The following is a 12,742-nucleotide window of genomic DNA, read 5'->3' as shown; positions in this document are numbered from 1 at the left end:
AAGCAAAATTTAAATGAAATTACTGTATTTAGAAATGCAAAATAAAACATAGCATTAAAATTTTAACTCTAGTAATATTAACATTACTTGAGGAGAGTGAAAACTCATGAATTAGAAGTGTAGTCTTAAGTCCGAGATCTTCCTATATCTTATTTCAGAGATAACAGAAAATGTTCCAATATTTATGCATGGCAGACTAGCTAAAACAGTAAACACTGCAGTTTAAAGGATTATTGGGGCCTTGTAAGTGGAAGAGCAAGGCCAAAAACTTGGCATTAAAATATTAAATGTAGGAATTTTAATATCATATGGATTAGAGGGAAGACTCATGAGTTAGAAGTTTAGTTTATAGTCCAAGGTCATCTTATATCATATTTCAGAGATAAGAGAATATGTTCCAATGTTTATGAAAGGCAGAGTAGCTGAAACAGTAAACACTGCAGTTTAAAGGATTATTGGGGACCTGTGGGTGGAAAGCAAGGATAAAAACTAACAAATATAATTAGTCACTGGGTCATTTGTGGGTTGGGAAGAACATCAATGTTTTTGATGAGGTACTTGAAAAATGGACATTGAAGGAGCAATTCTTCAATTTTAAAAAGGAAATGTCCCACTATAAGATTTAACATAAATCTTCAGATGTATAATACATACTTAATTCCATGTTATCATCTACAAGACATGAGTCAGTGCACTTTGTTTTGATTCTACATAAAATAAAAATAGCTTCATCCTTAAATGAAAAAATTGCACCTATTTAATTAAATTAGTTTAGAAACTAATTTAGTTAAATTGGTACAACTCCTTTATGTGGACAAGTTTTGTATTGTAGACTGTGAATTGAAGGGTAGCAAATATTGTACCTATGTTTAATGAAGGGTCTCAGCGGTGATCCAAGGAATGGTAGACCAGTAAGCCTTTCTTTTTTGTTTGTTTGTTTGTTTGTATTAGTGCCTAGGAGTCCTAGTCACAGATCAACATGGCAAATGGGTTGAAATTATAATTAAAAAGAGAATAACAAAACACATGGAAAATTGTGATATGGGAGGGTCTAAACAGCAAGGTTTCTGCAAAGGAAAGTAGTGAGTAAAGGAAAATTGGTTGACATAATTTAGACTTCCAAAAGGCCTTTGACAAGGGCCCTCACAAGAGGTTACTAAAGAAGTGAAGTGACCATGGAGTCAGAGTCAAATTATTGCCATGGATTGGAAACTGGGTAGGGGAGACAAAGCAAAGAGTAGGGTTAAATGGTCAGTTTTCATTGTGACAAAAGGTTAACCGTGTGATCCCTCAAGATTCCATACTAGGTCCTGTGTTGTTTATTATATTTATTAATGATCTAGAAACTAGGATGAGTAAGGAGGTAGTAAAATTTGCAGATAAAGTACATTCCCCACTTTTAGATCCCCTATTACATTACTCTTTCACACTCCATCTCTTCCCCGCCCCTTTTCTCTCCTACTCACACCTTCTACCCACCTTCCCAATTTCCCTTTATCTTTCTCTGTAATCCCAGAAGATTTGGATAATATTCCAGAATTTTAGAACAGCAGGTAGCTGTCAAGACTATTCCTGTGAAACTGGCTTGTCAAGCTTGAGCCCTTCCTGTTGTTAAATAACTTGCTGGAGTACGTGTGCCTGTAAACTAAAACTGAATGCCTAAAGAACTGCATCTGTGTCTGAAATTTGGTATTCTGAAAATTTACTATTGCCAAGAATATTTGCACCAAAAAATTCCAAGACTGGGGGAAATATAATTTTGTTTGTTTAAGAAGCATATGCATATGATTAATGCTATGGTTTCCAAACTGTCAACTTCATATTTTATTGTAAGCATCTCATTTTGGAAATAAAGTTGAGTGATTAAAAATTAGAGATAGGTAGTAAATAGGTAGTCTAGACTAATCCTTTACTATGAACCCTCAACCAACAATTTCTTTTCTTTGAACAAGTCATTAAAGGGTATCTTAGCAACATGACTAAGCATATTATTGGTTGCAGAAATGCTAATGGAAAATACAAGCTTTTAGTTCCAAATACATTTCAGTTTATTCATTTTGAGAAGTTCTTTAACTTCTTTGAGAACATTTTAGTTTTCCTGCCTGAAATGTAGTGAGATCAGTGACAGGTTAAATGAACAGTAGAAAAGCCAGGTATTAGAAAAAACATTTTTCTAATGCTCCCAGTCTTTTGTGCCCTTTTACTCTGTATAAATGTTACATATGAATATGATCAAATTCCATCTGTTAACTGCATAACACTTCATGAAATATTTATATGTAACGTTTTGTCTTGTTTTTCTTTAAGTGAATGAATTTTTAGTGTTTGAAGGCCCCATTCTGCTGGATATGCGTATTAAGCATCTAATGAAAGCAAAGCAATTAACTCAAGCAACTGCCCTGGCAAAGCTGTGCTCTGATCATCCAGAAATCAGCACCAAAGGCAATTTTAAGCAAACGTACCTGGTCTGTCTTTGTTCAGGATCACCAAATGAAAAGCTAATGGAGGAGGTGAGTAAATATTACTTTTAGCTTGTGATATTTTTTTTTCTCTAGGAACAGCAATATTCATGATGAGGTTGGTTTTCCTATAGAAAAAAATCCCTTGCTTAAAAGCAGTATATAAAATGTAGTGTATAATTTGATTTTTGTCCAAAAATTTTTCATTTTAAGTCTCTCTTTAAAACTGTGATTGGAAAGAGCTTTATTGTTTTTAATAAAGTATAGTTGTAAGGCTAACATACAGATTTAGTTCCAAACTCTGCCAAAGGCTTAAGATACTTGAACTCTCTGTACCTCAGTTCCCATCTGTAAAATGGGGAAAATAATACTCCCTTTCTCCCATCCTTTTTCTTGTCTGTTTTGATTATAAGCTCTGCACAGAAAAGACTGTTTCTTGTGTTATTGTATACTGCTTAGTACAGTGGGGTTTCCATCTCAATTAGGCCCCTCTGTTTATTATTTATAAATTATGATAATAAAGAAGCCCTGTTCATTTTGTAATGTCTGACAAGAATATACACTTTATTTACTAATTAGAATTCCTGCAGTTACTTAATTTTTAAACCTGTATTTTCCATCCTGCTGGCCAGTTTTTGGTAATTGTTCTGCAGTTATGAGTATATGTATTTTAGTAATCGTGTTCTTTTTTGAGTGCTTGCTCATGTTGATTCCAATTAGATGTGTCTGCGCCTCGTGCATGGTTGCCGGAAGGTCTGCTATGGAGCCCCCTGGAATTGCGCGTCCATAGCTCTCCCTATAAGGCCTTGCCACCCCTCCGCCTCAGTTCCTTCTTACGGCCTGTGACAGTCAGCTGGAATTCATCGCCTCTTGCTCAGAAAGAGTTCTTTTCTCCTAGTGCTTCAATTACTTCATACCTGTAAATAGTTAAATTAGTGTTAATAGTAAGCAGTTAAGAACAGTTAATAGTTAGGTAGGTAGTTTAGGCAGATCCTTTAAGGGATCAGTCTGTTCATCCAGAGGCTGGGGCATGCCTCGGTCCCCTGGATTCAAACCATGCGAGGAGTGCAAGAAGCCCATGCCAAGGAGTGACCCACATGTCTTAAATGTCTCGGGGAGGCGTACCAGAAAGACCAGTGCAAAATCTGCAGGGGATTCTGACCTCGCACCCAGAAGGACAGAAGCCAGAAGTTGAAGTTCGTTATGGAGACAGCCCTTCAACCATCTCCTAGCCCATTGGAGCAGGCACCCAGTGCATCGGCATCAGTTAGAAGCGCTCCAGCCTTTATCCGTGACCCTGTGCCGAGGAAGCACTCAAGTACTAGAGATCCTCGGCACCATAAAGAGTCACCGGCACCAAGAATCGCAAGTGCTCGGCACCGCTCCTATTCGCCTGTCCCCAGGAAGAGACACAGGAAGTCAAATACACATGGGGGTGATTCGCCCACACCGAAACCGTTGGGGCATAAGGGAGATAGTGCAGTGAGACCTGCCCCAGGCCACTTGTACACTACCTCTAGACCTGCAGCATTGTCGACTCCGGCCCCAGAGGGGTGCTTCAAGTCCGGCGCCAACTACTCCCTCCTCCAGGGAGCTGGATGAGGAGGTGGAGGACATTCAGTCACCCTCCACCCCAGAGACATTTGGAGCGATCAGGGAGCTCATCCAGAGCATGGTGCCGCAGCAACCGCAGTCCTGGGGAAGACCACCAAAGGCAGTAGCACCGATGCCGTGCGAGTCGGTACCTTCCAAGGGGAAGCCCGCTTTGATGTCCTGATAGCCAGTCACACCTGCACTGGACACTGAGGGGGCACTGCGCCGCCATGGTCTCTGGGAAGTGATTTCGGATCGGAGTCCAAGGCAGAATCCTTCACCTCACAGAAAAGTTGGCACCAGGACAGGAGTCGGCACCAAGGCCAAGAGATGCCTCAGCCTTTTGTGGTGCTGTGGCTCCCTCAATGGCAAAACCCGTCCCAATGGCCCTTCTGGACCCCATGGGCTTTCCACCAAGTACAGAGGCCCCTATCCGGTTGGTCCTTGTCTTTAGTATTGGGGAGCAGGTTCTATCAGACTAGATCGGAGACCATCTCTCAATCCAGTGCTGACACTGGTACCGAGCAAGACTTCAATCCTGGACATGGCACAGATTATGGAGGCACCTATGCTGGTACTGAGTCCAACACAGCTGGCACCATGGAGGAGACGGATCACTCAGTACCATGGGATCATCTGGGCACTGAGGGACAAGAGACTGGCTCATTAAGGGAATCGCCATCCTCCTCACCAGACAAGGCAGTGCAGGTGCCATTCCAGTGCCAGCAATTGAGGACAATAGGGTGCATCAGGACCTTCTCTGCCGTGTTGCACAGAACCTGGGGATCCAGGTTGAGGAGGTTTCTGAGGGGGTAATGGACTCAATGACTGACATATTATCCCCATCGGGCTGTCGAGGGTGGCCTTGCCATTGATTAAAAACTATTGACAAAAATATGAAGTCAGTGTGGCAAACCCCAGCCTCAATTCCCCCAGCCGCAAAAAGGGTCGATCGCAAATACTTGCTCCCATCTAAGGTTTACGAGTATCTGTATGTCTGTCTCTCCCCCCCTCCTCTCCCCAAGGCTCCCTGGTCGTCATGGCTGTGAATGAGAGGGAAAGGCAGGGGAGCAAAGGTCCTACACCTAAAGCCAAGGAGGCCAAGAAAATGAACCTATTCGATAGGAAAGTGTACTCCAGCGGTGGCCTACAGCTCCGGATGGTGAATCAACATGCTGTCCTAAGCAGATACTCCTGTAACACCTGGGGGTCTATCCAAAACTTTGCGAAGTCTATCCCTGCTGACTCTAAGAAAAAGATTGTAACCCTCATGGAGGAGGGCAAGACGATGGCAAAAGCATCATTGCAAGGGTCTTTAGATGCAGTGGATTCAGCTGTCCAGACTATGGCCTAAGGGGCATCTATGCATCGCAGCTCTTGGTTACAAGCATCGGGCCTCCCCTAGGAGATCCAACAGACCGTGCAAGACCTATGCTTTGAGGGCCAATCACTGTTATCCAACCAGACCAATGTGAAATTGCAGTTTAAAGGACTATAGGGCTACTCTTAAGTCCATGGGACTGTGCACGCCGTCACCCCAGAGAAGACATTTTAGACCACAGCCTCTTCCCTGGTTTTATCAGCCCCATCAGAGGCAGGATTTTAATCGTAGGAGGGGCAGAAACAACAACAACAGAAGAAAGCCCTATCAGTCCTCATCTGGCCGAAATGAGGGTCCCGCAAAGCAGCCCTCAGACCTAAAACAACTTTTGCGGGTGCGCTCTAGGATGGCATAACAATACAACACTCGGATCTGCCACCCGTTATTTTCAAACCACTTATCCCACTTCTACCATGCATGGGCCCAGATTACTTCAGACAAGTGGGTTCTACGTACAGCAGAACTGGGATACTCTATCCAGTTCAACTCCCTCCAACCTTTATGCCCCACCCCCACCCCCGGATTCCCCATCCCTCTTCAGAGACCCCTTTCACGAGCAAGTTCTAATTCAAGAAGTTCACCAGCTCCTGGAGATGGTAGCGGTGGAAGAGGTTCCTGTGGAGTTAAGGGAAAGGGGGTTTTATTCATGGTATTTCCTAATTCTGAAAGCCAAGGATGATCTCAGGCTGATCCTGGACCTAAGGAACCTCAACAGGTCCATAAGGAAGCTGAGGTTTCGTATGGTCTGCCTGGCGTCAATCATTTCCTCCCTGGATCCAGGAGATTGGTATGCCACCCTCGACCTCAAGGATGCGTATTTCCATGTGTCAATCATCCCAACACACAAGAGATTCCTCAGATTCATGGTCAGCAGCCACCACTACCGACCCCACCACGTAGGGGAATGCTTGCGAGTCACCTATTTGGAAGCAACATGATCAAGCACTCGAAGAAAAAAAGACGGTTACTAACCTTCTGTAACTGTTGTTCTTCGAGATGCGTTGCTCATGTCCTTCCAAACCCACTTGCCTACATCTCTGTCGGAGTATCCTGACAAGAAGGAACTGAGGAGGCAGAGGGTTGGCAGGCCCTTATCTGGAGCGCGATGGATGTTCAACTCCAGGGGGCTCCAGAGTCATCCTATAGGTACTACTGGGGGAAAAACCTTCCAGCTACCGTGCACAAGGCATGCACCCACCTAATTGGAACACATCTCGAAGTACAACAGTTACAGACGGTTAGTAACAGTCTTTTCACTTGGCTTTAATTTACTTGATTGAACAAATAAAGTCATTTGTGGAACAGTTTTACCTAGTACATACAAAGATTACAGTAAAAGGATTAGAAATAAACCTATCCCCTTTTCAATTAACTTTGATTATATGTCATGTTAGTCTTCTGTTTCAATCTTAGTCTGGATGGTATTCGGTTCAGATTTAAGTAGTAGTGGATCATAACCACAGAAGAATCTTAATCTTAAAATACTATTGGTTTTAAATTCACTTTAAAACAAAAAAACACAAAACCTTTAAAAATTCATGCAAACTGCATTATAATTAGAATAATTAGTTGGAAACCTTCAGAGAAACAATTTATATTATGACTTAGTTACTGTAGACATGTGTCAGACAGACATTTAACAGTCATGTTCCTTTAAAACCTTATTCCAAATTTAACACTGGGTTATTTACATGTTTATCCAAAGTTCTTTCAGTGACCTGTCCTTTATTGTAGGCATGGCTGGTTGCACTGCCTATTATTAAGGTTGTCTGACACATCTTGTTATCAGATCCTGGTGTCTGTCTCAGGCTGACTTTTTTTGGAAAATGTTAGCCAAAATTTCAGCCATTTCCAGGAAGGAAGCTAGAAAAAAATATTTTTGTTCTGTGTATGATTAAAAATTCTGGCAGCCTTTTCTTTGAAAACCTCTAGTGCCCCTATGCTTTGGAACACAGGCATGACATTTGCAGAGGGAGGTGGCTCTTGTGTGAGGGATTCTTAGATTTTAAGGCCATAAAGAATCATTAAATCATCTAGTCTGACCTCTTTTATAACACTAATCAGATAATTTCATCATTACCCATATATTGAACCCCATAAATTGTGTTTGGCTAAAGCATATCTTCCAGAAAGGCATCCAGTCTTGATTTGATTACATTAATAGATGTAAAATCACCCTCACTGTTACAAAGGTGTGACTTATTTCTAATTAGAATTTGTCTAGCTTCAGTTTCCACCCATTGGTTCTTGTTATGTCTTTCTCAGCTAGATTAAAGAGACTTTCTACCTGATATTTTCTACCCTTAGTAAGTTAATGACTCAGCGTAACAGTTCTCCTCAAAACTGAGGAAGTGTGTTATAGTCTTCAATAATTAGAGTGGAAAAATGAGCAAATCCTGATGAGAATTTTATAGCAGTATTTGATAAATAAGAGAGAAAGTGAGGAAAATCTGAGAAGGTTTACATAATTTGACTAATTAAATAGGAAGAAGACAAATTCTGAGGATTTTTATAGTAATAGTTGGTATTTAGGGAAACAAGCAATATTTTGCAAATAGTAAACTATAAAGAGAGAGAAAAGGACCAAAATCTAAGGGGATTGTATATCAAAATCTGGTAAGTAAGGAAAAAAATCTGAGGAGATAGTACAGGCAATATTGTCTCATTGGCGAGAGAAAAAGTACAAGATTGGAGGGGATTATATTGCACTATTACAGTGGTTTTCAACATTTTTTCATATGCAGACCTCTCAAAATTTCAAATGGAGGTGCAGACCCCTTTGGAAATTCAACCTGTGGTCCACGGACCCCTGCCACTGAAATCTTAAACTGAAAACTGACTCAGCAGATTTCAGCTATAAATGTTGTATGTGCTCAGCACGGCATTTGATGCAGTGTGAGAAAGGGTGCTAAACTGTGGGCTTCTGTGGTAATGACAACACTTCTGGGTTTTGACCTGTAGGTGGGGGTATTCACATACTTTTGATTGATTAGAAAAACAGAATGCCTTTTCTGGAATCCAAAACTTTATTTTCATAGTCACCTTTCACGGACCCCTGAGACTTAGTCTGCTGACTCCCAGGAATCTGCGGACCACAGGTTGAAATCCACTGCCCTATTAGATTAGGATATAATCTAATGATAGGATCAAATATAGTGCTATTCAGTATATTTGATTCATTCAGTCCTTTTAAACCAGATATATCTGATAGAACAAACATATCCCTATGACCACTTTAGTATTAGGGAGATTTACCTGAGTGGTGAACTTCTGAAGCCAAAGAGAAAACCGGTGCACAGTAGGATATTGCAGCAGGGGAAATGGGAAGTATTGGCCAATGACACAAACCCCAATTCAGTTACAAATTCTGTGGGATTCTTAATTCTCATCTACAAGACCTAAGCAAAGGAACTTCATGGTGTTCTATTTGTCTGCCTCAGAAAGACGAAGGATTCAAACCTGTGATTTGAGTGGATCTAGGTATTTCAGACATGACATTTGGTCCATAAGAACCTTTTCATCTATCCTCTCTGAGATCTTAAAAGAAACTGAACTATTGAAAAGATGGATTTCAAAAAATAATAATTTGGGAGATTATCATTCAAACAGTCAGCAACTGAGAGTTCTAAAAATAATTATATTTTAGGGGCTGTTTTACTCAGCAAGACTGTAGTTTTAAATAGATAAGGCATTAGATACTAATGCTGCTAAATTAAATTCCTATTTTCTTGTTAAGCAAAGTGCTAAACTGCCTGCTATCTTTGGATTGGTCTTTTTTTTGTTTTGTTTTGTTTTATGTTATAGTGCTTTGTGTGGATTTTCTGATAATTTCTTACAGGAAATTTCCAGCAGCATTGTTTGGACAATTAACATTTGATGATTGAATTGTTCTCTTAAATATTTGTTATCTCAGTAGTTTAAACAACAGTGGACCTCATGTTTCTTACACATCTTAGTTTGGATGTTATTCTGTTTAGATTTAAGTAGTAGTGGATCATAACCACAGAAGAATCTTAATCCTAGCATTTCCTAACTTTTGAGAGCTTGACTTCACAACTTTAATAATGTATTTTTTCCCCACATGACATGTCTGGTACATGCTGCAGATTTCCAAGCATATATTGCAGCATCCAAATTTTCCATACAAATGCAGTTAGCGCGTCTTACATTTAGAACACTTGTTCTGATAAACAGGATATTATGCTAAACATTAAGCAGCTAAACTATCCACTCACTAAATTAAATTTTCCACTCTTAATAAAAGTTACACAATTAATGTTATTATGACAAATTATTCCTAAAGTTTGCTAGGGGGTTGGTTTAGGCATTAACTGAGCAATAGGTCCTTTGGCCTAATGATGAACACCACCTACAGAACAGCTGGCTGACTGAGTTTCCCATCAAAATATAGGAGACAAACACTGCTAGTCTATAACCCACAGCTTTAAATAATAAAAATATCAAAAAGAATACAACAAATCTGCTAGGAAAACATTCAGTTGTTCTACCTTTAGTAAACAGCTTTTTTTTTTTTGTCCCTTTTATCTTTGATTTTGTGAAAGATACTGTGATACTCCTATATTAACCTTCACATCCCTTCATTATCAGATGATTCTATTAAAGCAGCAATAACATCATTGACTTTAATAAATTGAGTTGGATGGGGAATCTGAGTTAATAATAAATAAATCCTTTTGTATAAAAATCAGGCTATAATATAACTTTTATTAAAACAACTCATTATACTGATATATGAGAGAGAGAGAGATTACTATTAGTATATGTGTAGTTTTATATATAATATGAATAATGGACTTTAAGATCCTTGGCTGAATGGTACTATAGACTTGTAAAACTTTAAGCCTTACAACATTTTTGAGATACATGCTTATATCCATTTTACAGATAGAACTTTCCTTTTACTTGTGGCAGGTCCAGCATTTGACATGTTTGTTCTATCTAGAGGTTCATCAATTGCTTTAAGTAATTAATTACAAAATAAGAAGTTTGAAAATGTTCACTAAATTCCTGCCTTCCCATAGAGCACTATATTACTGTATGCCTGAAAACAAAATCATCTGATCAGTCTTCAGTGGTCTCGTTTTTTTCCTCTGCAGATCGCAGCAGTAGATTGCAAAGATGCCCTAGAAATGATCTGTAACTTAGAGTCTGATGGAGATGAAAAAAGTGCTCTAATTTTATGTGCAGCATTTTTATCTCGTCAATTACAGCAAGGAGAGATGTACTGTGCTTGGTGAGTTAGAATATCTTTTTGTTTGTTTTTATAAGTAAAACAGGATCATTTAACACTATTAGAAGGAGTAGGCCCTGTCATCCCTTTTTGAAAAAACAGCAAAAGCTTATTATAAAATGAATGCTTTTGAAATAACCAACAATAATTAACATCATTACCCCTTACATATCTTTGTTTCAAAGGCCTTATTGTGGATCAGGCATCAACAGATGACGTGAGCACTGATTCACTTTACTTGACAATAAATTAACTGTATTACGTTGTGGAAACAAATAATTTTACATCTGTTGGGCAGGTGGTCAACATTGTAATGAAAATGGTCTCTATTTTAGACTACAGTTCTGTTGTTTAGAAGAGCACTTTTCCTATAAATCACCTACTTCTCTCTGCCTGTATTCAAAAATACAGTAGTCATTTCATGTGAAAACCTTCCAGCAAGGGGAGATCTCCACAGTGGCATTGAAACAACACTCTAGGTAGCAACATTTGGTAGTTAGAACAAACTTTCACTGGGCATTCAGGACAACTGACAAGTCTCGTTGGGAAGCAGCTTGCCTGCTGGAACTTTAACTGCAGTCTAGTAAAATTAGTAATTTGCTGGTTTGTTCCCAGTCCTGCACCGGAATTTGCTAGTGCTGACTCCTGTGCCTATGTAAAGTATCATTTGAAAATAATGGGATATCGAAGAGCGCAGGGCTTTGCAGTAATGGATCCTGTTATAGGCTTAGGGCCAATCTTTGTACATCATTCCACTGATTACCTAAAACACTCTGCTATTTACACCTGCAGATTTGGTGTTTTCTACTTTATTTTGTTATGAGGAAGCAGTATGGCCTCCATATTTTTACAGGAATAAAAGCATAAACATGACAATCTATAATGCTAGCTTTCATAAATATAATAATAATAAAGAAATAATGTGTACATAAAGTCTATATGTTAACATAACATAAATGTGTTAACATAAAATCATAGATGTGTAAGGCTGGAAGGGACTGCAAGAGATCATCTTATCCACCCATGCTGAGGCAGGATTAGATATACCCAAGACTCTCTGACAGGTGTTTGTCTAACCTGTTCTTAAGCACCTCCAATGATGGGGATATCACAGCTTCCCTTGGAAGCCTAAGCCACAACTGAACAACCCTTATAGTTAGAAAAATTTTCCTAATATTTAACCGAAATCTCCCTTACTGCAGATTAGGCCCATTACTTCTTGTCCTACCTCACAGACTCATAGACTTTAAGATCAGAAGGGATCATTATGATCATCTAGTCTGACCTCCTGCACAGTGCAGGCCACAGGACCTCACCCACCCACTCCTGCAATAGACCCCTAACCTATGACTGAGCTATTGAAGTCCTCAAATAATGGTTTAAAGACTTCAAGGTACAAAGAATCCACCAGCAAGTGACCCATGCCCTTTGCCACAGAGGAAGGCGAAAAACCCCAGGGCCCATGCTAATCTGCCCTGAGGGAAAATTCCTTCCCGACCCCAAAAATAGCAATCGGCTAAACCCTGAGCATGTGGGCAAGACTCACCAGCCAGATACCTGGAAAGAATTATCTGTAGTAACTCAGAACACACCCTATCTAATATCCCATCACAGGCCATTGGGCATATTTATCACTAGTAGTCAAAGATCATTGCCAAATTAGGCTGTCTCATTATACGATCCCCTCCATAAACTTACCAAGTTCAGTCTTGAAGCCAGCTAGGTTTTTTGCCGTCACTGCTCCCTTTGGAAGGCTGTTCCAGAATTTCATTCCTTTAATGGTTAGAAACCTTTGTCTAATTTCAAGTCTAAACTTCTTGATAGCCAGTTTATATCCATTAGTTCTTGTGTCCACATTGGTGCTGAACTTCACTGAACCTTCAGTGGATATGGAGAACAATTGATCACCCATCTCGTTATAACAGCCCTTAACATATTTAAAGACTGTTATCAGGTTCCCCCTAAGTCATCTTTTCTCAAGAATAAACATATGCTGTTTTTTAACCTTTCCTCATAGTTCAGGTTTTCTGAACCTTTTTTCATTTTGGTTGTTCTCTG

At 39.7% G+C, this 12,742-nt stretch overlaps 1 protein-coding gene across 2 annotated transcripts in view; it reads left to right on the top strand.

Annotated features, from left to right (window-relative positions):
* Positions 1–12,742, top strand: part of ZNF292 (zinc finger protein 292) — a 70,615-nt gene that overhangs the window by 45,031 nt on the left and 12,842 nt on the right. For both annotated transcript variants that reach the window (XM_067560719.1, XM_067560718.1), the window contains exons 5-6: positions 2,308–2,510; positions 10,551–10,687. In XM_067560719.1, the coding sequence (XP_067416820.1) occupies positions 2,308–2,510; positions 10,551–10,687 (340 nt within the window). The remainder of the gene's footprint in view (positions 1–2,307; positions 2,511–10,550; positions 10,688–12,742) is intronic.

Source organism: Emydura macquarii, unplaced genomic scaffold (assembly GCF_026122565.2).
Source record: "Emydura macquarii macquarii isolate MOO-44397 ecotype Brisbane River unplaced genomic scaffold, CSIRO-AGI_Emac_v2 contig_2297, whole genome shotgun sequence".
NCBI lineage: Eukaryota > Metazoa > Chordata > Testudines > Chelidae > Emydura > Emydura macquarii.
This window is presented reverse-complemented; position numbering and strand designations above follow the sequence as displayed.